The following is a 25607-nucleotide window of genomic DNA, read 5'->3' on the forward strand; positions in this document are numbered from 1 at the left end:
TTTGTGTCATCTTCAGGATAAAATGATTTTTTAAATGTGCAAAAAGTGCAAAAACAGCTCTGGGAGTGAAAGGGAGAAAGGATAAGCCGGACACTCCCCTTTCCTGAGGAGCAGCCAATCGGTTCTCATTACCCTGCAAGGAGTCTCCCCTCCCTGCTAGTCCCCGGGTGCGGTGCTGGAGACAGGCGGGGGAGGGGAGGAGGAGATAAACAGCGCAATGTTACACATATTACACATTTGAGTTGCTATAAAGCCCCTTTCATTTTTTTAAAGCCCCCAACATTCCTAAAAGAGCCTCAGATTTATATACATTTGTTGTAAATAGGAAATAACATCTTATTACCTCCTCTGCTGCCACTTCCACCAACGTCTCCTCTATACTTCTTCCCGCCTCACCTCTCAGCTGGAACTTCCTGTCTGTGCCTGACATCACTTCCTGTCTGCACCTGACATCACTTCCTGTCTGTGCCTGACATCACTTCCTGTCTGCATTCCATAGAGACTTCCTGTGTGAGTATAGGTGAGATCAGCACCTTGTGGAGTTCAGAGGAACTGCAGCCCCGAGATCCATCCCATAATCCCCCTTCCTGTATAATATGTACCTTACAGGGATACTACGGGAGATGAAACATTACTGAATAAAGGAAGAAGAAATAAATGTAACTCTTATGTAACCAACTGTTCAACAAACATCTCTTATTACATATAGAAAAGTCTTACAAACACAGAACACAAAATACAAATGTATAGCTAATGAGAGCGATCCCGCCAAACCTGATCCTTCTGGGGGGGACAATGCAAAAATATATATCAATCCACTCATAATGACATCATCTTCTGGGAGTGTCTGCACATCCATCCATTTCATACACATTTCATTGTCTCAGCAGATCTCCTGCAGCCTATTAGCGCCCATTTCCTTCTCTATGTCTCAGCGGATCTCCTGCAGCCTATTAGCGCCCATTTCCCTCTCTACGTCTCAGCGGATCTCCTGCAGCCTATTAGCGCCCATTTCCCTCTCTATATCTCAGCAGATCTCCTGCAGCCTATTAGCACTCATTTCCCTTTCTACGTCTCAGCGGATCTCCTGCAGCCTATTAGCACCCATTTCCCTCTCTATGTCTCAGCAGATCTCCGGCAGCCTATTAGCACCCATTTCCCTCTCTATGTCTCAGCAGATCTCCTGCAGCCTATTAGCTCCCATTTTCCTCTGTCTCAGCGGATCTCCTGCAGCCTATTAGCTCCCATTTCCCTCTGTCTCAGCGGATCTCCTGCAGCCTATTAGCACCAATTTCCCTCTCTATGTCTCAGCAGATCTCCTGCAGCCTATTAGCACCCATTTCCCTCTCTATGTCTCGGCGGATCTCCTGCAGCCTATTAGCTTCCATTTCCCTCTCTATGTCTCGGCGGATCTCCTGCAGCCTATTAGCACCCATTTCCATCTCTATGTCACACATTACAACAAGCAGCCACAAAGGTAAATGTAAAATAAAAGCAGAGAGGGAGAGAAGGCTGATAAAGCAGCTCATCGATGAGAGGTACATAAGAACATACAATGTCAATACAAAACAGTGACATGGCCATCAATCACAAACGATCGGAGCAGACAGATCGGTGTCATAGGTGTCCCGTGGGTCCTGAACTGCCTCCAGCGCAGGGACAGTAGCAGGGTGTAAAGCAGGTAGGTACTCCAACTTTCTCATTTCTGCTCTGACCTTCATCAGTGCCGGTAACATGGGGGACATAGAAGACAGCCAATGCATGGGAATGGTTCTCCTGGCTGCCCTCATGTAGGTGGAAAGTTTCCTCGCACATTTAGAGAGACCCGAAAAGGTAGACCCAACAGAAAGTAAATGGGCTCAAAAGGGACAGGAGCCAGGAAAAGTAACCACAATGGGGTAAGGCCCGCCTCCAAAAGGGCGTAATGGACCGGCAATCCCAAGAAATGTGGAAAAGAGTGTCAGTTTCCATCCCACAACACCTGCAAACAGAAGAAACATTCAGGTTACTATCATGGAGAACCTCAGGGGTCCGATACCAAAACATGGGGGTCTTAGAAGGATTTTCTGTACACATTACACACACAGAAGATTTAGAAGAGGCCTCCCAAATCCTACTCCATTGATCCAACCCAATATCACATTGAAGGAAACGGGACCATTTACACATATAAAGGGGAGAACCAATAGAAAAAGGGCGACATCTACAAGCAATGTATACGTAGCGGAAATGATGTCCCGGTGGTGTGGGCCTTGGAGGCAGATATGCTCTAAAGGGGTAGGTTGTTCAAGAGTCAGAGAAGAGGCTTTGGGGGCAAAAATGTGTTGTATCTGTAGATAAAATACTGATGGGGTGGAATGCGAGCAGCTTTTTGAATGTCAGGGAAGGATTTAAGGTTGTGAATTCCGGGATTGACCAAATGTGGCAATTGGAATAGATTAACCTCAGCCCAAGGATGGACTCAACCAATGGCCAGACCATCTGGGAGACTTGGATTAAAAATGATGTTGGTCAAGGGGGAACACTTAGAGCCTAGGATGAATCTAACCCTACACCTCCTCCATATAGACAACATAAACTGCATGGGTCCTAATATGAGAGGAGAAGTAGTGCGGGCTGTGACACAATAAGTCCCCCTCATTCCCTCTTTACACCAAGTCATGGCCAGACGTGCACGCCTCGGTTAGCTAGTCGCTGTGGCCGTGTGCATGTGGGTGGGATCTGTGACAGCCTCTGATGACTCCTCTGTCATCCAATAAAGTTGATGGACCTCTGATGTCTTCCTTGTCCTACGATGAAGCTGATGGACCTCTGATGACTCCCCTGTCCTCCAATAAAGCTGATGGAACTCTGATGTCTCCCTTGTCCTACGATGAAGCTGATGGACCTCTGATGTCTCCTCTGTCCTCTGATGAAGCTGATAAACCTTTGATTTCTCCTCTGTCCTCTGATGAAGCTAATGGACCTCTGATGTCTCTCGTCTCCAATGAGGCTGATGGACCTCTGATGTCTGCCTATCCTTTGTTGAAGCTGATGGACCTCTGATGACTTCCCTGCCCTCTGATAAAGCTGATGGACCTCTGATGTCTCCCTTGTTCTACAATGAAGCTGATGGACATTTTGATGTCTCCCCTGTTCTCAGATGAAGCTGATAGACCTCTAATGTCTCTCCTGTCATCTGATGAACCTCTGACGTCTCCCCATCCTCTGATATCCACCAGTCAATGTTCACTGAAGGAAGGGGGATCCAGGAGCGAACATTCACTAAAGGAAGGGGAGATCCATGAGCGAATGCTCACTCCAGGAGGGAGAAATCCAGGAGTGAACGCTCACCATGGGAAGTGGAAATCCAGGAGTAAATGTTCAATGAAAGAAGGGGAGATCCAGGAGAGAATGTTCACTAATCTCCCACCCCTCTAACTGGCATCACCCCCTGTGCCGATCCCTCTGACCAGATCCTGGGACTAAGGCCCAAACCATGGTCCTGGAAATGAGCGGCTCCTGTGGTCACCTCACGATGAGCCCTTCACACTGTCGGTGTAGGCACTGTACTGTAGGCCACATCTCTCAGGCTGGATGTTCCCTGACTGATGCAGATACCTAAACATGGAGTGAACTGACCCTGAGCACTTCTCTGCCAGGTCCAGACTGTCTCCTGCCACATGCAGACTGCCTCCCCTCAGGAAAAACAAGATGGAGTCCTTCACTCTGCTCTCACTAAGCATGCTGGTCTCTGTAGTTCCATCCCTCATATCAGCCTATCAGGCCATTTCTGTTCAGGACTGCATATTCCACAATGCTTTGCAGCTGCACCTCCTGCTTGAGAAAGTCCCTGTCATTGGCTCCTTTAATAGCTCTTCTGATTGGCTCTCTCTGTATTAAGGTCTGAGAGGAGAAGGGAGGGGCTGAAATCCCTCACTGCCTTGTGTGTATCCAGTGCAAGTGTCAGATTTCACAGGAGATGCCAGTCAGCAGGTTACAGCAGTCACAGATAGGAGTCATTTCCTCCCCTACACAAGGATCTACAGTCCATACACACCCAGCACAAGGCCGGGGTCACACTACCAGACGCTTCTCGGGGCTGCAGTTCCTCTGAGCTCCACAAGGTGGGGATCTCACTTCTACCCAGACAGGAAGTCTCTATGGAAGACAGGAAGTGCTGTCAGTTACAGACAGGAAGTGGTGTCAGGTACAGACAGGAAGTTCCGGGTGAGAGCTGAGTTGGGATGAAGCGGAGAGGAGACGTTGCTGGAAGTGGCAGCAGAGGAGGTAGTAAGATGTTATTTCCTATTTACACCCAGTAACCCCCATCATGTCCGTCCTCTTCCTCCATAGTCATGTCCGTCCTCTTCCTCCATAGTCACTGTGACGTCTTTTATCTCCAGCAGATGATGATACACACACATATAGTGTGGGAACCCAGATTAACCCCTTCAGGGGCAGAACATTCCCCCACTTCCGGGGCCAGAACATTCTCCTCATTGTGGAGAGGTGTCACCTTCTCACCTCATCAGTCTATACTAATGGATTATACCACTATTATAAGTGGCGGGGGATGGAGAATCCTATGACATCACACTGACCTTGCCGCTCCTTCCCCAATGTCCTTCCAACCAGAGTCATATAATCCTATGACATCACACTGACCTCACAGCTCCTCCTCCCAATGTCCCTCCATCCAGAGTCAGAGAATCCTATGACATCACTTTGACCTCACAGCTCCTCCTCCCAATGTCCCTCCATCCAGAGTCAGAGAATCCTATGATATCACACTGACCTCACAGCTCCTCCTCCCAATGTCCCTCCATCCAGAGTCAGATAATCCTATGACATCACACTGACCTCACAGCTCCTCCTCCCAATGTCCCTCCATCCAGAGTCAGAGAATCCGATGACATCGCACTGACCTCACAGCTCCTCCCCCAATGTCCCTCCATCTGACATTTCCCTGATGTTCTTAGGATGTGGGGTCCCTTGGTATCCTCACATGTAAAGTGGGACTGTTGGTCCTGCGTTGTATGTAATGACATCAGAATGCTGCAACAAGCCTATACCCCGAGTAGTGTGGGGGTCCTGTGGGGGGGAATTATACCTCAGCCTGAAGTGGGGCTTTAATAAAATGGAGACCTGAATGGAGAGGTGAGGAGGATTCTGGGAACATCATTTGATGTGACTATTTGTGTTCAGATGTAGAGTTTTCCTCCTGTGAAGTCTGGAGATCATATGACATCACATTGCCTCCACCTCCCTCCCTGATAGAAGAGAGAAAGAAGAAGAAGATTCTAGAAGTCACCAGAGAGATCACTGAGCTGCTGACAGGAGAGGTGAGCGGTGCCGGGAATTCTGGGACATTCTCCAGTAACAGACAAGGGATGTGTCTGGATGGTGACTGTATCATTGTGTGTGTCAGGTTCCTATAAGGTGTCAGGGTGTCACTGTCTATTTCTCCATGGAGGAGTGGGAGTATTTAGAAGGACACAAGGATCTCTACAAGGACGTCATGATGGACAATCAGCCGCCCCTCACATCACCGGGTAAGAGGAGACTTTATTGTAAAGGAGAGAGCAGTACGGAGGATCCACCTAGATCCCCCATCATCTGATAAACACATAGAAACAATGGATTCAGTCAGTGTGTGTGTTTCCTACAGATGGATCCAGTCATGGGAACCCACCAGAGAGATGTCCCCGTCCTCTGTATTCCCGGGATTCCACACAGGAAGGTCACACCATCCCTCACCATCATCAGGTAGATGATGACAATTATTGGTAGTTGTGATTTATACACAGCATGTTTGTTACAATGAATGTTTTATTATATCTTTCAGAGTGGAATCCTCGGGGATGAGAATATTGATGGTATAGAAGAGTATAAAGAGGAGGATGAGGAGTATGGAGTGATGGAGGAGTTTTCAGAAGGACACAAGGATATGATGGAGCCACCTAATACCAGGAACCCACCAGAGAGATGTCCCCGTCCTCTGTATTCCCGGGATTCCACACAGGAAGGTCACACCATCCCTCACTATTACAAGGTTGGTGGGATGGATCATCTAGAACATGGACTTGTAGAGACAATGTGTGGATTGTTTATGTGATCTTACATTTTACAGATGATATTTTCTCTCATTTCCTTGATTTAGAGTGGAGATCCAATCGATATAGAATTTGAGGTGAAAGCAGAAGAAGAAGAGGCGTATGTGAGGGATGATCAGCAGTCTATGGAGGAGGATGGAATAACGGGGACATTTATAGAGGAGGACACTCCTACAGAGATCAGCACAGGTGGGTCATGAACACTAAATCCATTCCTCCACCCATACTGCTCACTGATTGGTCCAGAGTAGGGCGGGGACTGGGTGATATCAGCCTGTAATCCCCTGGTCACTTTCCTGAGCTGTGTTCCCCGTCCTGTATTCCTGGATTTCTCTCGGATAATCTTCCTTCTCTGTGCTGTGGTGGTTTATGTAAGGATATATATTATTTATAAAGGGCGGAGTCCCTTTCCCTTAGATGAAATATTACAGTGCCTCCAGCCGTCAAATACGGCAAATATTTAGTAAACCAATAATTTGGACACCTTGATAATTTGATCACCACTTATTATTAGACCTTGAATTCTTTTAGCCAGTATGATTTCGTACCATACACACAAAATTTGCCTTATATAAATATATACATTTATTTATGTACAAATATTATATATATATTAACACAAAACGCAAAAGACTGGTGATGAATGAATACTGATACACACGATCAAAGATATACTATACCAATATCATACACGATATAATGTTTCTAAATAATGAAAAATAATATAACAATTTTTCTAGATGATAATGATGATTAAAATTAAATTTAGTAATAACTAATAATTTAGAGTATTTCAGAGGTCATTTTCTCTCATCACGTGGCCATAGGAATGGGAGAAGATATTCCCTGATAAATTATACTCTAATTACTAATATTTAATAATTTATGAAATATGAAAATTTGCAATTTGACACCAAACAATTTTAGCAGTAATACAGGATCTCTCTCTATATATATATGAACACCCAATACAGTTGTTATCACTCTAAGGTAATTCTTATCACTCTACACAACAGAGGAAATATGCAATGCAAAATTAAATGGACAGTCTCACCACACCCGGAATTTGGACTATGACACTTTCCCAGTGGATTCAGCTGGCAATGGAACGCCTTCAGATTGATGGCCACAGGGACAAGTGATAGATATGTAGTATAGTAGAGATTCAGAAGTTTAGGAGAAAGTTTTTAAAAGTTTGAAGGGATGAAAGAGGGGTTATTTAGCAGAAATGTCTCTGCAGATGTCTTCAGATGTCTTCAGCTTTACTTTTAGTGAGGGTTTTTTTTTAGGTCTTTTTTTTTCAATGAGCTTTTTTTTTCCAAATGAGGCGCATGGGCTATTTATACCATCTAAACTATTGTTCTAAGAGACCCTCCCAACAGGCTTTTGATTGGCCGGTAGAGAAGTGTATGTACCTAAGCTATCTCTCACCTGTCCGCCAGATGGCAGTCATGTACCATAGAACAATTTGAGTATTGATGATACCTCACACCTCGGGTGGATTTCAAGGTGATTTTAGGTATTAAATATCCGTCTCATCCAGATATATATATTTGATTATACCTATAATGTCCTTGATAGGAACTATGGAATATATGTGTATATCCAGTTATTCATCTCCCTGAGATACAAGCTTGTGTGAAAGCATTTGTTTCCTGATAAGACATACAACTGATGCTAATTCACAATATATCTTACTTTTCATCATCTCAATACTCAAGTTAGTGATATACAATTCCCATTGCTGAATGTATTTTTGTTTCAGAAAGAGTAGGAATAATGTATCTTCCTGTTAATGCTTCTGGGGTAAAAATATAAGTTCTTAGCTTTATATGTCCCAATTTTAACCTTTTTGTTTTAAAAAAAAAAATTCCCATGAGTAGGAAACCCTCTGTTTACCTGTCCATTGTGTAGGGGTTAGGGTAAACAACCAGTTATACTTGTAACCTCAGTGGATAATAGTATATTGTGACAGTTGGAGAAGTTTGTTTGTTCATCACACCCTCCAAGGTTTTGGGTAAACCTTCAGCCAGTTAGGTTTCCATCTCATCATTGTTCACTTGTTGTGACTCAATGTTTGAAGGTCCAAGGTTTCATTTGACTGTCTGTTTAACTTTTGTATATGCATTCTCCTCAACCCCAATATACAAACAGTATTTGTTGACATATCACATTTTAGCTAGTCTCATAGTCTCCAATTGAAACTCCTCAGAATCGTGGTCTTAGGCCACCCGTGGATAGTCAAACAGTCTATTGTCTCTGGAAAAAGTTCCCTTCACCCATTATCTGCATGTCTTCACTAGAGGGTCCTTTGAATTTTCAACCAAGAAAAGTTAACCCTTAACAGATGGCTAGGCTGGTTTGCTGTCAGAATGAAGTTATGTTTTTGATAAATCTCAAAAGGCACTACAGCTGCAGACACAATTTATGTATCTAGACTGGATTTATGGAGATTCTGGGGATCAGCCAGCAGCAAAATGTTGATTGTTACTATAAGCATTGCATAATGTAGGCACCCAGGACATGTGACTGGGGTCTTCTGCCTTCTTCTCCACCACTGTCCCTGTCAAACACCGTCTGGCGGTACCTCTAGAAGTCCACAGGACAGGATTCCCCAGAGCGTGGAATCTAAGTCTCAGTCTGCTTGTTCACTAGGACCCCTGATGGTGGGGATGGACTTGGAGCAGACAGTGACCAGGTCACGGCCCCTGAGTACACCCGCCCGTGGTAGAGGGATCTGCCAGAGGTATATGCAGGTAGAGAGCCTGATGTGAAGAGGCGGAAGGCTGGAGCCGTGATGACTGGATCTGTGCAGGATGGATGGATGGCAGAGTAGTGAGCGTGGTCAGATGGGCCGGATCGGTAACAGTGGGGTCAGCGTGGTACAAGGTAGCAGGCAAAGAGTAGTCGGGTCAGTCGCCGGGTTCAGTAACAGGAGGTCAGATCAAATAGGGATATCCAGGAGAGAAGTCAAACAAGCCAGGGGTCAGAGCAGGAGAAGTCAGCAGAGGTCAGAGCAGGAGAAGTCAGCAGAGGTCAGAGCAGGAGAAGTCAGCAGAGGTCAGGAGAAGTCAGCAGAGGTCAGAGCAGGAGAAGTCAGCAGAGATCAGAGCAGGAGAAGTCAGCAGAGGTCAGGATCAGGAGAAGTCAGCAGAGGTCAGGATCAGGAGAAGTCAGCAGAGGTCAGGATCAGGAGAAGTCAGCAGAGGTCAGGATCAGGAGAAGTCAGCAGAGGTCAGGATCAGGAGAAGTCAGCAGAGGTCAGGATCAGGAGAAGTCAGCAGAGGTCAGGATCAGGAGAAGTCAGCAGAGGTCAGAGCAGGAGAAGTCAGCAGAGGTCAGAGCAGGAGAAGTCAGCAGAGGTCAGAGCAGAAGTAGTCAGCAGAGGTCAGAGCAGAAGTAGTCAGCAGAGGTCAGAGCAGAAGTAGTCAGCAGAGGTCAGGAGAAGTCAGCAGAGGTCAGGATCAGGAGAAGTCAGCAGAGGTCAGGATCAGGAGAAGTCAGCAGAGGTCAGGATCAGGAGAAGTCTGCAGAGGTCAGGATCAGGAGAAATCGGCAGAGGTCAGGATCAGGAGAAGTCGGCAGAGGTCAGGATCAGGAGAAGTCAGCAGAGGTCAGGATCAGGCAGGGTCGGTAACAAGTCAATCAGCAGATACACAGGAACAGGAACACAGGATACAAGACTATACGGCATTGAGAGTCTGTGTGGGGCAGGTTTAAATAGTGCGCCCTGCCCTGTCATTGGTGCCAGGCGAGCGTCCTCAATTGGGAGTGCACATGTGCGGCCACCCAGGTTCTAGTGCCCACCGGCTAGAATGAATCGGCATTCTGCGCTTGCGCAGACCCGCTTGCTGCCGCGATCCCTGACAGTCCCTCATATCCTTTTCCACCATTGACCCCCCAGATCCTTCTCCATCATTGACTCCTCCAGATCCTTCTCCACCATTGACTCCTCCAGATCCTTCTCCCCCATTGACCCCCCACGGATCCTTCTCCCCCATTGACTCCTCCGAATCCTTCTTCATCATTGACCCCCCATATATCCTTTTCCACCATTGACCCCCCACAGATCCTTCTCCACCATTGACCCCCCACAGATCCTTCTCCACCATTGACTCCCACAGATCTTCTCCCCCATTAACCCCCCACAGATCCTTCTCCAGCATTTGTCTCCTAGATCCTTCTCTACAATTGACTCCTCTGGATCCTTCTCCACTATTGACTCCTCCAGCTCCTTCTCCACCATTGACCCCCCCCAGATCCTTCTCCACCATTGACCCCTCCAGATCCTTCTCCCCCATTGACCCCCCCCCACAGATCCTTCTCCACCATTGACTCCCACAGATCTTTCTCCACCATTGATTCCCACAGATCCTTCACCATTGACTCCTCCAGATCCTTCTCCACCATTGGCCCCCCACAGATCCTTCTCCACCATTGACCCCCCACAGATCCTTCTCCACCATTGACCCCCACAGATCCTTCTCCAGCATTGTCTCCTAGATCCTTCTCCACCATTGACCCCTTCAGATCCTTTACCATTGACTGCCCAGATCCTTCTCCACCATTGACCCCCCCCAGTTGTACCCCCCCTAGTATGTATGATGCATGCATATTCTTAGCCCCCCCAAGTGCAGAACCTTACATTTATCACCATTAGCCCTCATTGGCCCCATAGTCCCCCAATTACACAGAGCATTGAGGTCGGCTTGTAAGTTGGAGACATCCTGTAAGGACGTTATTCCCCGGCACAGCTTGGTGTCATCTGCAAAGACTGGAATGGGATTTATAATCTCACACCCCATATTGTTTATATATATATTAATAAGTAAGGGTCCCAACACTGAACCCTGGGGTACCCTACTAATAACACTGAACCTTGGGGTACCCCACTAATAACACTGAACCTTGGGGTACACCACTAATAACACTGAACCTTGGGGTACCCCACTAATAACACTGAACCCTGGGGTACCCCACTAATAACACTGAACCTTGGGGTACCCCACTAATCACACTGAACCCTGGGGTACCCCACTAATAACACTGAACCTTGGGGTACCCCACTAATAACACTGAACCCTGGGGTACCCCACTAATAACACTGAACCATGGGGTACCCCACTAATAGCACTGAACCTTGGGGTACCCCACTAATAACACTGAACCTTGGGGAACCCCGTCTAATAACACTGAACCTTGGGGTACCCCACTAATAACACTGAACCTTGGGGAACCCCGCTGACACCCCCAGACCATTCAGAGTATGAATCATTAACCACTACTCTCTGAATACAATCTTTTAGCCAGTTTTCAGATTTTTCCAGCCCGTAGACTTTACCTTACACATTAGCCGTGTGTGGGGAACTGTGTCCAAGTATACCACGTCCCCCACCACCCCTCTGTCCAAGTATACCACGTCCACCACCACCCCTCTGTCCAAGTATACCACGTCCACCGCCACCCCTCTGTCCAAGTATACCACGTCCACCGCCACCCCTCTGTCCAAGTATACCACGTCCACCGCCACCCCTCTGTCCAAGTATACCACGTCCACCGCCACCCCTCTGTCCAAGTATACCACGTCCACCGCCACCCCTCTCTCCAAGTATACCACGTCCACCGCCACCCCTCTGTCCAAGTATACCACGTCCACCGCCACCCCTCTGTCCAAGTATACCACGTCCACCGCCACCCCTCTGTCCAAGTATACCACGTCCACCGCCACCCCTCTGTCCAAGTATACCACGTCCACCGCCACCCCTCTGTCCAAGTATACCACGTCTACCGCCACCCCTCTGTCCAAGTATACCACGTCCACCGCCACCCCTCTGTCCAAGTATACCACGTCCACCGCCACCCCTCTGTCCAAGTATACCACGTCCACCGCCACCCCTCTGTCCAAGTATACCACGTCCACCGCCACCCCTCTGTCCAAGTATACCACGTCCACTATCACCCCTCTGTCCTAGTATACAATCCCCACCGCTACCCTTCTGTCCAAGTGTACCACATCCACCGCCACCCCTCTGTCCAAGTATACCATGTCCACCGCCACCCCTCTGTCCAAGGATTTGCTCACCTCCAATCTAACCTGTTTCTTGATGGTTTAATCCCAGCTCACCTCTACATGTTGTCTACAGTAAACATTTAAGCTTCTACTAATTACAGAATACTAATACTGAGAGTCCTGACCCTTATACTATATAACTTGTACATTCCATACTCCTGACCCCTGCACTATATACTCTATGTTGTACATTACATACTCCTGACCCCTGCACTATATACTCTATGTTGTACATTACATACTCCTGACCCCTGCACTATATACTCTATGCTGTACATTACATACTCCTGACCCCTGCACTATATACTCTATGTTGTACATTACATACTCCTGACCCCTGCACTATATACTCTATGTTGTACATTACATACTCCTGACCCCTGCACTATATACTCTATGTTGTACATTACATAGTCCTGACCCCTGCACTATATACTCCATGTTGTACATTACATACTCCTGACCCCTGCACTATATACTCTATGTTGTACATTACATACTCCTGACCCCTGCACTATATACTCTATGTTGTACATTACATACCCCTGCACTATATACTCTATGTTGTACATTACATACTCCTGACCCCTGCACTATATACTCTATGTTGTACATTACATACTCCTGACCCCTGCACTATATACTCTATGTTGTACATTACATACTCCTGACCCCTGCACTATATACTCTATGTTGTACATTACATACTCCTGACCCCTGCACTATATACTCCATGTTGTACATTACATACTCCTGACCCCTGTACTATATACTGTATGTTGTACATTACATACTCCTGACCCCTGCACTATATACTCTGTTGTACATTACATACTCCTGACCCCTGCACTATATACTCTGTTGTACATTACATCCTCCTGACCCCTGCACTATATACTCTATGTTGTACATTCCATACTCCTGACCCCTGCACTATATACTCTATGCTGTACATTCCATACTCCTGACCCCTGCACTATATACTCTATGTTGTACATTCCATACTCCTGACCCCTGCACTATATACTCTATGTTGTACATTACATACTCCTGACCCCTGCACTATATACTCTATGTTGTACATTACATACTCCTGACCCCTGCACTATATATTCTGTTGTACATTACATAATCCTGACCCCTGCACTATATACTCTATGTTGTACATTACATACTTCTGACCCCTGCACTATATACTCTATGTTGTACATTACATACTCCTGACCCCTGCACTATATACTCTGTTGTACATTCCATACTCCTGACCCCTGCACTATATACTCCATGTTGTACATTCCATACTCCTGACCCCTGCACTATACACTCTATGTTGTACATTATATACTCCTGACCCCCTGCACTATACACTCTGTTGTGCATTACATACTCCTGACCCCCTGCACTATACACTCTGTTGTACATTACATACTCCTGACCCCTGCACTATATACTCTATGTTGTGCATTACATACTCCTGGCCCCTGCACTATATTTTCTATGTTGTACATTACATACTCCTGACCCCTGCACTATATACTCTATGTTGTACATTACATACTCCTGACCCCTGCACTATATACTCTATGTTGTACATTACATACTCCTGACCCCTGCACTATATTCTCTATGTTGTGCATTACATCCTCCTGACCCCTGCACTATATACAGTGGGGATCGAAAGTTTGGGCACCCCAGCTAAAAATTTGTATTAATGTGCATAAAGAAGCCAAGGAAAGATGGAAAAATCTCCAAAAGGCATCAAATTACAGATTAGACATTCTTATAATATGTCAACAAAAGTTAGATTTTATTTCCATCATTTACACTTTCAAAATAACAGAAAACAAAAAAATGGCGTCTGCAAAAGTTTGGGCCCCCTGCAGAATTTCTAGCATGCACTGCCCCCTTTGCCAAGCTGAGACCTGCCAGTGTCATGGATTGTTCTCAATCATCGTCTGGGAAGACCAGGTGATGTCAATCTCAAAGGTTTTAAATGCCCCGACTCATCTGACCTTGCCCCAACAATCAGCACCATGGGTTCTTCTAAGCAGTTGTCTAGAAAACTGAAACTGAAAATAGTTGACGCTCACAAAGCTGGAGAAGGCTATAAGAAGATAGCAAAGCGTTTTCAGATGTCAATATCCTCTGTTCGGAATGTAATTAAGAAATGGCAGTCATCAGGAACAGTGGAAGTTAAAGCAAGATCTGGAAGACCAAGAAAAATATCAGACAGAACAGCTCGCAGGATTGTGAGAAAAACAATTCAAACCCACGTTTGACTGCACGATCCCTCCAGAAAGATCTGGCAGACACTGGAGTTGTGGTCACTATTCCACTATAAAGAGATACTTGTACAAATATGGTCTTCATGGAAGAGTCATCAGAAGAAAACCTCTTCTACGTCCTCACCACAAAAATCATCGTTTGAACTTTGCAAATGAACATATAGACAAGCCGGATGCATTTTGGAAACAAGTTCTGTGGACCGATGAGGTTAAAATTGAACTTTTTGGCCGGAATGAGCAAAGGTACGTTTGGAGAAGAAGGGGCACAGAATTTAATGAAAAGAACCTCTGTCCAACTGTGAAGCATGGGGTTGGATCAATCATGCTTTGGGGTTGTGTTGCAGCCAGTGGCACAGGGAACATCTCACGAGTAGAAGGAAAAATGGATTCAATAAAATTTCAGCAAATTTTGGATGGTAACTTGATGCCATCTGTGAAAAAGCTGAAGTTAAAGAGAGGATGGCTTCTACAAATGGATAATGATCCTAAACACACCTGGAAATCCACGGGGGATTACATCAAGAGGCGTAAACTGAAGGTTTTGCCATGGCCTTCACAATCTCCTGACCTCAACATCATTGAAAATCTATGGATAGACCTTAAAAGAGCCGTGCGTGACAGACAGCCCAGAAATCTCAAAGAACTGGAAGACTTTTGTAAGGAAGAATGGGCAAAGATACCTCAAACAAGAACTGAAAGACTCTTGGCTGGCTACAAAAAGCGTTTACAAGCTGTGATACTTGCCAAAGGGGGCAGTACAAGATATTAACTCTGCAGGGGGCCCAAACTTTTGCAGACGCCATTTTTTTGTTTTCTGTTATTTTGAAAGTGTAAATGATGGAAATAAAATCTAACTTTTGTTGACATATTATAAGAATGTCTAATCTGTAATTTGATGCCTTTTGGAGATTTTTCCATCTTTCCTTGGCTTCTTTATGCACAATAATACAAATTTTTAGCTGGGGTGCCCAAACTTTTGATCCCCACTGTACTCTGTTGTACATTCCATAGTCCTGACTTCTGCTCTCCCCCTCCCCCCATTGCTATATATACACATAATATGGATTCTCTCTTGTTCCCCCCATTTCCTCCCAGCTGGACATATCGGATGATGTGATTGGAGCACAGACTTTTACATGGTGATAATAATGTGATAACATCCTCCAACTTTGGACCCTTAAACAGAAAGTGATAATGAGGGAGGAGTCAATACCCCAATGATGGTGGTCTTCAGGATCAGTCCAGTCTTCATCTTGGTTTTTCTTCCCCCATCCTCACTCTCTGACCTCTGGGGGGGCTCAGCCCCGCTGTTCTTCATGACTAAATCATGGACTAAATAAGGAAGTGCAGTACTTCTTGTGTTGGGAAGATGGTGATGAGTGATAGAGGGGGTGGGGACCCTCGTCCTATAATCCCCTCATCACTGTCCCTCCTATAAAAGACAGTTCTGGTTGTTTCCTCACTCTCTGACTAAGGTCCATGAATAAAGAAATGACCTGGTAGGAGATCAGAGGAGCCATTTCCTAGTTCCCTTGAGGGTGGAATTGTAAGCTCCTCAGAGACCAAGCTGCCTGATGTGGGCGGAGTCCTGGTTTGGGGGAACCAATCAGCTTCTGTCTAGTAATCCTCTTTGTCTTTGTATTTTAGTCCATGGCCGGGAGATGAGGAAAACCTCTGAGGATTGTCTCACTTTGTCTCCAGACTGGAAAGTAGAAGATGAGGACATCACACAGTATAGTCCAGGAGAAAACCCGGCTCCCTCCAATGTCCATCCGGCACCACCCAGTGTAGATGGACCATCGGATTCCTCGTATCCTGAGGAACCTCAGACTGTGCGGGACCGGGCCGGCCTTCCAACAGAGAAGAGGTTCTCCTGTACTGAGTGCGGGAAGGGGTTCCATTATAAATCCGGTCTTAATAGGCATAAAAGATCTCACACGGGGGAAAAACCATATTCCTGTCATGAGTGCGGGAAATGTTTTTCAACTAAGTACTATCTTTACACACATCAGAGCTCTCACACGGGAGAGAAGCCGTATTCCTGTCTCGAGTGCGGGAAATGTTTTTCAACTAAGTACTATCTTTACACACATCAGAGATTCCACACGGGGGAGAAGCCGTATTCCTGTCCTGAGTGTGGGAAATGTTTTTCACAGAAGTCCCATCTTTCTATACATCAGAGATCTCACACGGGGGAGAAGCCATATTCCTGTCCTGAGTGTGGGAACTGTTTTTCACAGAATTCCAGTCTTTACACACATCAGAGATCTCACACGGGAGAGAAGCCGTATTCCTGTCCTGAGTGTGGGAAATGTTTTTCAACTAATTACTATCTTTACACACATCAGAGATCTCACACGGGGGAGAAGCCATATTCCTGTCCTGAGTGCGGGAAATGTTTTTCAACTAAGTCCCATCTTTCCATACATCAGAGATCTCACACGGGGGAGAAGCCGTATTCTTGTCCTGAGTGTGGGAAATGTTTTTCAACAAAGGACTATCTTTACACACATCAGAGATCTCACACGGGGGAGAAGCCATATTCCTGTGTTGAGTGTGGGAAATGTTTTTCAGATAAGTCCAATCTTTACACACATCAGAGATCTCACACGGGGGAGAAGACATTTTCCTGTCCTGAGTGCCGGAAATGTTTTTCAACTAAGTCCTATCTTTCCATACATCAGAGATGTCACACGGGGGAGAAGCCGTATTCCTGTCCTGAGTGCGGGAAATGTTTTTCAGAGAAGTCCCATCTTTACACACATCAGAGATCTCACACGGGGGAGAAGCCGTATTCCTGTCCTGAGTGCGGGAAATGTTTTTCAGATAAGTCCAGTCTTTACCCACATCAGAGATCTCACACAGGGGAGAAGCCGTATTCCTGTACTGAGTGCGGGAGATGTTTTTCATGGAAGTCCAGTCTTTACACACATCAGAAATCTCACAAGGGGGAGAAGCCATATTCCTGTCCTGAGTGCGGTAAATGTTTTTCACAGAAATCCCATCTTATTGCACATCAGAGATGCCACACGGGGGAGAAGCCGTATTCCTGTTCTGAGTGTGGGAAATGTTTTTCAATGAAGTCCAATCTTTACACACATCAAAGATCTCACGCAGGGGAGAAGCCATATTCCTGCCCCGAGTGCCGGAAATGTTTTTCAAAGAAGTCCTATCTTTACTCACATCAGAGATCTCACACAGGGGAGAAGCCGTATTCCTGTCCTGAGTGCGGGAAATGTTTTTCACAGAAGTCCAGTCTTTACAGACATCAGAGATCTCACACAGAGAAGCCACTTTCCTGTCCTGAGTGAGAGAAATGTTCTTCACTGAAGTCCTGTCTTCCCATACACTAGGGGTCCCACACAACCCTGGAGGTGTATTAGGGCCTTGAGTTCCTAGATTAATGTTGCTGGACATCCCAGCTCTCATGTGGGGAAGAAGCACACCCTGATATACACCTCAGATATACTCCATGGCTGATCTTCATCATGGAAGAAACAGTTGATAAGGAGATGAGAGGCCCCCAAAGACATGGATGAAGTGCAGTAAATGTCGGGGTGCAGAGTGGTCAGTAGATCCTGGAAATGAAGGACACAACTTCAGCCCTTCTTGGGTGTCGGAGTTGCGTTTCCTGATAATGATATAGCGGGTTACAGAGCTAGAAGCCGGGAGAGCCCAGATCTCGTTATCGGGGAACTTTACACAGACAACAAGAACTTCTGAAGTTGATGTCCTTCATTTCAAGGCTCTACAGAACAGTGGTGACCCCGAAGCGTCTCTTTGTCTTCAGTCCATCCTTCTCCCATCCCCCAACAGGAGGGAAGGAGAACTGGGTAGAGGGGATCCACCGGAAAATATTTCTACTCTTTGATTTTGTGCAAATCGTTTCTGTTTTCACTTTGAAGGGCGATATTATGTGTGGTTTGTAAAAGGGATTGGCCCAATAGATACCGCCCCACTTAGAGAATAGATGAACTAATATGACCAGCATTCATTCAGCCATGTCACATGTTGGGATCTTTTCATACAGGGATTTCCTATGATCATTGACTCCATCTAATGGCCATAATGCGGTATTAAACTGTTTTTCCTGATTGAGGTATTTTGGAAGTAATACATCATTATGGCCACTAGAGGGAGCTGATGATTATAGGAAGTCACTGAGTTTATTAAAATATGGCCAGAATTTGTCACAGCTGGACACATGCTTGTCATCTCCCCCAATATATTTTTTGCATAGACCCCTTAGGTTACTATGTTAAGGGTGATTTCGTACAAATACCTGAGATCATACATTTTCAAACATTGACGATAACAATTACATAAAACCACAGAATTAAACCAACCATTGATTTAAAACCAAAAATACCTCATTTGGCCTTTAGATGACACTACGTATCCTAGCAATTAGCACATCTAGTGTCCAAATTGTCAGGGAATACCTGAACAATTGATTTAGCTGACTAAATCAATTGTTCAGGTGTTCCCTGACACTTTGGACACTAGATGGTGCTAATTGATAGGATACTTAGCGTCATCTAAAGGCCAAATGAGGTATTTTTGGTTTTAATCACAGTGTCTCCAATACAAAAAATGATTTATAAAAATAAGTTAATCTGAAAAATTCTTTAGGAACTCAAACAAGATCTGTGTAGGTATAGGCTGCAGAGTATGAAAATCAATATTTATGTACATAAGCCACTTACAAACACCATAAACAATAGTCAGATTGTGATTTACATTGACACTAAGATGTTTCTGTAAAAGCTCTAATATAGAGTGAATTAAATTCAATAATTAGTCTCCCTGTAAACATCATAACCAATGAAAACGGACAATAATCTGTCTCCTGCAGAAGGAATAAACTATGCAGAATTGTCCACCAGTATGGCCTAAGAACAGGAACATTTTTATAAATGACTTAACTTGAAGTGATGTTATCATGGGGAGAGTTATTAGGTTACAAAGGAATGTGGCAAAGGACTTACTAGTCTAAGCAAGCAAAATCAACAGAAAATATGTAATTACCCTCCAAGTATCAGGTCATCTTTTACAGAACTGATGATCAGACTCAAAGATGGCTGCTGATTAATGGTTGGGGTTGAGCTTCCACAAAATGGTGTTTCTTCTTCAGTTGATGAGTGTCTTTAGATGATCTGAGTCTGAGATGATGTCTACCTTCCAGATGGCTGTGTAGATGGTCCTCCCTCTGTGAGTGTTCCTGCCGGTTTTATCTAGTTATGACTAATACACTCTTAAAATCTGAATAAACCTGACCAGGAGGTGGAACCTTCTCTGTGATTGGGAAATCTGATTATCTAACCCATGTTTACTCAAGCATTACCTCCCATGGCCACTGGGTGTCATCCTTGGATAAGAATTGTCTGGTCTGAGTTTATTTCGGGATGGAAGTAACTAATCTGTGATCGGGAAAAATGAATATTTCACTATAACAAGTTGGCCCTTGTGAAATCTATAGAATGCCTTGGAGAGTAGATATTATTCCTCATTTACAATCATTACGTTTTGGTGTAACAATGATTAAATGGAGAATTGTAACTATCAGGAGGTTGGATTACATAAAGCGATTAGAATAATAGTTGTACACACAGAGGAGAGATAATAAAAGAATAATTTGTATACTGATCTACTGATTGATTACGGCTTTGGTAGCATGCATACAATATTCCTGACAATACCAATAAACTCCAACACACTAAATATATATCATGGGATTACAAATCAGAAAACATAACATAATATACTTCCTACATTCTTATGAGACAATCTGGTATTTTATCCCCATCACGTCTTTTCATATAGCATGAATTATATGGAAACAGGGAGGTTCCTTTTTGTACCTTTTCACCAAAACAAAATGAGTCTCAGCAGTGTTACTGGAGTCACCTTGTTACATATTTACAGAGTTCATCTGGATGGAAAAAAGACACCAATCCATCCAGTCCAACCACCATAAAAAACAAAACACACAAATAGAACATTACATGAGGAAATGCACATCTTACTGTAAAGGTCTCAGTAATCTATAAACAGAAGAATCCAGAAAAGAACTCTCACAGATCTGCAGCTTTGTAGAGTTAGCATTCATAATACACGGCTCAAAAATGAAAGAAAGACTTATTAATCAGAGTCTAGCATCAAGTCAATGAGAATCCTGAGATATTGATCTGGTCAGTGAAGTCGCAGAGGGGGCTGTTCATCAGTTTCAGTTGCTTTGGTGTTAATGAAATTATCAACAGGTGCACTAGATGGGCAACAATGAGACAACCCTCAAAACAGGAATTTACAGGTGGAGGCTACTGACATTTGTTTCCCTACTCATCTTTTCTGACTGTTCTTCACTAGTTTTTCTTTTGGCTAGGGTCAGTGTCAGTACTGGTAGCATGAGGTCATACCTGGACCCTACAGAGGTTGCACAGGCAGTCCAACTCCTCCAGGATGGCACATCAATACGTGCCATTGCCAGAAGGTTTGCTGTGTCTCCCAGCACAGTCTCAAGAGCATGGAGGAGATTCCAGGAGACGAGCATGGAGGAGATTCCAGGAGACAAGAGCATGGAGGAGATTCCAGGAGACAAGAGCATGGAGGTGATTCCAGGAGACAGGCAGTTACTCTAGGAGAGCTGGAAAGGGTTGTAGAAGTTCCTTAACCCACAGCAGAACTGTATCTGCTCCTTTGTGCAAGGAGGAACTTCATGAGGGTGGCCTGAGGGCCCGACATCCTCTAGTGGGCCCTGTGCTCACTACCTGGCACCATAGAGCTAGATTAGCATTTGCCATTGAACACCAGAATTGGCAGGTCCACCACTGGCACCCTGTGCTTTTCACAGATGAGAGCAGATTCCCCCTGAGCACATGTGACAGACATGAAAGGGTCTGGAGAAGCCATGGAGAACGTTCTGCTGCCTTTAACATCATTCAGAATGACTGTTTTGGTGGTGGGTCACTGATGGTCTGGGGAGGCATATTCATGGAGGGACACACCGACCTCTACAGGCTAGACAATGGCACCCTGACTGCCATTAGGTATTGGGATGAAATCTTTGGACCCATTTTCAGACCCTACACTGGTGCAGTGGGTCCTGGGTCCCTCCTGGTGAAGTGGGTCCTGGGTTCCTCCTGGTGCATTGGGTCCTTGGTTCCTCCTGGTGCACGACAATACCCAGCCTCATGTGGTGAAAGTGTGCATGCAGTTTCTGAGGGATGAAGGAATTAATACCACTGAATGGCCCCCATGCTGGCCTGACCTAAATCCAATAGAACACCTGTGGGATGTCATGTTTAGATTCATCCAAGCCGCCCAGTTGCACTTTAGACTGTCCAGGAGCACAGTGATGCCCTGGTCCAGATCTGGGATGAAATGCCCCAGGACACCATCCGTGGTCTCTAGAGATGAGCGAATCGAACTTGGCGAAGTGGAATTCGTTTCGAATATTAGGAAAAATTTGATTCGCGCCGAATCCGAAAATTAGCAGACTTCGGATGCGCGAATCGAAATTTTTCCTAAAATGGCGGCGACATGTGTGGCGACGGAGTGGGGATCTCTGGGAAGGTGCGCAGACAAGGCGCGCTGACCCATAATGTATTCATTCATGACATGTGATCGCATTAGCCAATCAGCAGCCAGCCAGCCAGCACTGTGTAATGGTGGAGCTATAAATTGCGGCCATCTTGCAATTCTCCATTTGCCTCCGGTCATTCAAGAGAGACAGACCTCTCTGTATTAGGGAAAGAGTTAGGGCCACAGATACTTTAGGGACACAGAATCGTTACTTAGGGACACAGAATTGTTACTCAGGGACACAGAACTGTTACTCAGGGACACAGAACTATTACTCAGGGACAGACACAGAATTGTTACTGAGGGACACAGAATTGTTACTGAGGGACACAGAATTGTTACTCAGGGACACAGAACTGTTACTCAGGGACAGACACAGAATTGTTACTGAGGGACACAGAATTGTTACTCAGGGACAGACACAGAATTGTTACTGAGGGACACAGAATTGTTACTCAGGGACAGACACAGAATTGTTACTGAGGGACACAGAACTGTTACTCAGGGACACAGAACTGTTACTCAGGGACAGACACAGAATTGTTACTGAGGGACACAGAATTGTTACTCAGGGACAGACACAGAATTGTTACTGAGGGACACAGAACTGTTACTCAGGGACACAGAACTGTTACTCAGGGACACAGAATTGTTACTCAGGGACAGACACAGAATTGTTACTGAGGGACACAGAATTGTTACTGAGGGACACAGAATTTTTACTGAGGGACACAGAATTGTTACTCAGGGACAGACACAGAATTGTTACTGAGGGACACAGAACTGTTACTCAGGGACAGACACAGAATTGTTACTGAGGGACACCGAATTGTTACTGAGGGACACAGAATTGTTACTCAGGGACACAGAACTGTTACTCAGGGACACAGAACTGTTACTCAGGGACAGACACAGAATTGTTACTGAGGGACACAGAATTGTTACTCAGGGACAGACACAGAATTGTTACTGAGGGACACAGAATTGTTACTGAGGGACACAGAATTGTTACTCAGGGACAGACACAGAATTGTTACTGAGGGACACAGAACTGTTACTCAGGGACACAGAACTGTTACTCAGGGACAGACACAGAATTGTTACTGAGGGACACAGAATTGTTACTCAGGGACAGACACAGAATTGTTACTGAGGGACACAGAACTGTTACTCAGGGACACAGAACTGTTACTCAGGGACACAGAATTGTTACTGAGGGACACAGAATTGTTACTCAGGGACACAGAACTGTTGCTCAGGGACACAGAACTGTTACTCAGGGACAGACACAGAATTGTTACTGAGGGACACATAATTGTTACTGAGGGACACAGAATTGTTACTCAGGGACAGACACAGAATTGTTACTGAGGGACACAGAACTGTTACTCAAGGACACAGAACTGTTACTCAGGGACACAGAACTGTTACTCAGGGACAGACACAGAATTGTTACTGAGGGACACAGAATTGTTACTGAGGGACACAGAATTGTTACTCAGGGACAGACACAGAATTGTTACTGAGGGACACAGAACTGTTACTCAGGGACACAGAACTGTTACTCAGGGACACAGAACTGTTACTCAGGGACACAGAACTGTTACTCAGGGACACAGAATTGTTACTCAGGGACAGACACAGAATTGTTACTGAGGGACACAGAACTGTTACTCAGGGACACAGAACTGTTACTCAGGGACACAGAACTGTTACTCAGGGACAGACACAGAATTGTTACTGAGGGACACAGAATTGTTACTGAGGGACACAGAATTGTTACTGAGGGACAGACACAGAATTGTTACTGAGGGACAAAGAACTGTTACTCAGGGACACAGAACTGTTACTCAGGGACAGACACAGAATTGTTACTGAGGGACACAGAATTGTTACTGAGGGACACAGAATTGTTACTCAGGGACAGACACAGAATTGTTACTCAGGGACACAGAACTGTTACTCAGGGACAGACACAGAATTGTTACTGAGGGACACAGAATTGTTACTGAGGGACACAGAATTGTTACTCAGAGACACATAATTGTTACTGAGGGACAGACACAGAATTGTTACTGAGGGACACAGAACTGTTACTCAGGGACACAGAACTGTTACTCAGGGACACAGAACTGTTACTCAGTGACAGACACAGAATTGTTACTGAGGGACACAGAATTGTTACTGAGGGACACAGAATTGTTACTCAGGGACACAGAACTGTTACTCAGGGACACAGAACTGTTACTCAGGGACACAGAATTGTTACTGAGGGACACAGAATTGTTACTGAGGGACACAGAATTGTTACTCAGGGACAGACACAGAATTGTTACTGAGGGACACAGAACTGTAACTCAGGGACACAGAACTGTTACTCAGGGACACAGAACTGTTACTCAGGGACAGACACAGAATTGTTACTGAGGGACACAGAATTGTTACTGAGGGACACAGAATTGTTACTCAGGGACAGACACAGAATTGTTACTGAGGGACACAGAACTGTTACTCAGGGACACAGAACTGTTACTCAGGGACACAGAATTGTTACTGAGGGACACAGAATTGTTATTCAGGGACACAGAACTGTTACTCAGGGACACAGAACTGTTACTCAGGGACAGACACAGAATTGTTACTGAGGGACACAGAATTGTTACTGAGGGACACAGAATTGTTATTCAGGGACAGACACAGAATTGTTACTGAGGGAAACAGAACTGTTACTCAGGGACACAGAACTGTTACTCAGGGACACAGAATTGTTACTCAGGGACAGACACAGAATTGTTACTGAGGGACACAGAATTGTTACTCAGGGACAGACACAGAATTGTTACTGAGGGACACAGAACTGTTACTCAGGGACACAGAACTGTTACTCAGGGACACAGAACTGTTACTCAGGGAAAGACACAGAATTGTTACTGAGGGACACAGAATTGTTACTGAGGGACACAGAATTGTTACTCAGGGACACAGAACTGTTACTCAGGGACACAGAACTGTTACTCAGGGACACAGAATTGTTACTCAGGGACAGACACAGAATTGTTACTGAGGGACACAGAATTGTTACTGAGGGACACAGAATTGTTACTGAGGGACACAGAATTGTTACTCAGGGACAGACACAGAATTGTTACTGAGGGACACAGAATTGTTACTGAGGGACACAGAATTGTTACTGAGGGACACAGAACTGTTACTCAGGGACACAGAACTGTTATTCAGGGACAGACACAGAATTGTTACTGAGGGACACAGAATTGTTACTGAGGGACACAGAATTGTTACTGAGGGACAGACACAGAATTGTTACTGAGGGACACAGAACTGTTACTCAGGGACACAGAATCGTTACTCAGGGACACAGAATTGTTACTCAGGGACAGACACAGAATTGTTACTCAGGGACACAGAATTGTTACTCAGGGACACAGAATTGTTACTGAGGGACACAGAATCGTTACTCAGGGACACAGAATCATTGAATTAAAGAGTATGTCAGACAACACGCAGAGGAGTGGCAGAGGAGGCAATGTTTTAGGAGCGAGCAGACGTGGCAGCAGA

General features: G+C 45.2%; 1 protein-coding gene across 1 annotated transcript; it reads left to right on the forward strand.

Annotated features, from left to right (window-relative positions):
- Positions 1–3291: 3291 nt before the first annotated feature.
- Positions 3292–18754, forward strand: LOC149452151 (uncharacterized). The gene is made up of 2 exons (XM_089689725.1): positions 3292–3355; positions 16152–18754. The coding sequence occupies exons 1-2, from the start codon at positions 3292–3294 to the stop codon at positions 17759–17761; spliced, it is 1674 nt and encodes a 557-aa protein (XP_089545851.1). The 3' UTR covers positions 17762–18754.
- Positions 18755–25607: the final 6853 nt, after the last annotated feature.

Source organism: Staurois parvus, unplaced genomic scaffold, assembly GCF_062004578.1.
Source record: "Staurois parvus isolate SC_StPar_1 unplaced genomic scaffold, SC_StPar_1.0 ptg000494l, whole genome shotgun sequence".
Classification (NCBI taxonomy): domain Eukaryota; kingdom Metazoa; phylum Chordata; class Amphibia; order Anura; family Ranidae; genus Staurois; species Staurois parvus.

Coding starts and splice junctions, on each gene's coding strand:
- LOC149452151 (XM_089689725.1), top strand. CDS start 3,292: ATGCTCACTCCAGGAGGGAGAAATCCAGGAGTGAACGCTCACCATGGG. Junction 3,356..16,151: donor TGGGAAGTGGAAATCCAGGA/GTAAATGTTCAA, acceptor CTTTGTCTCCAG/ACTGGAAAGTAGAAGATGAG.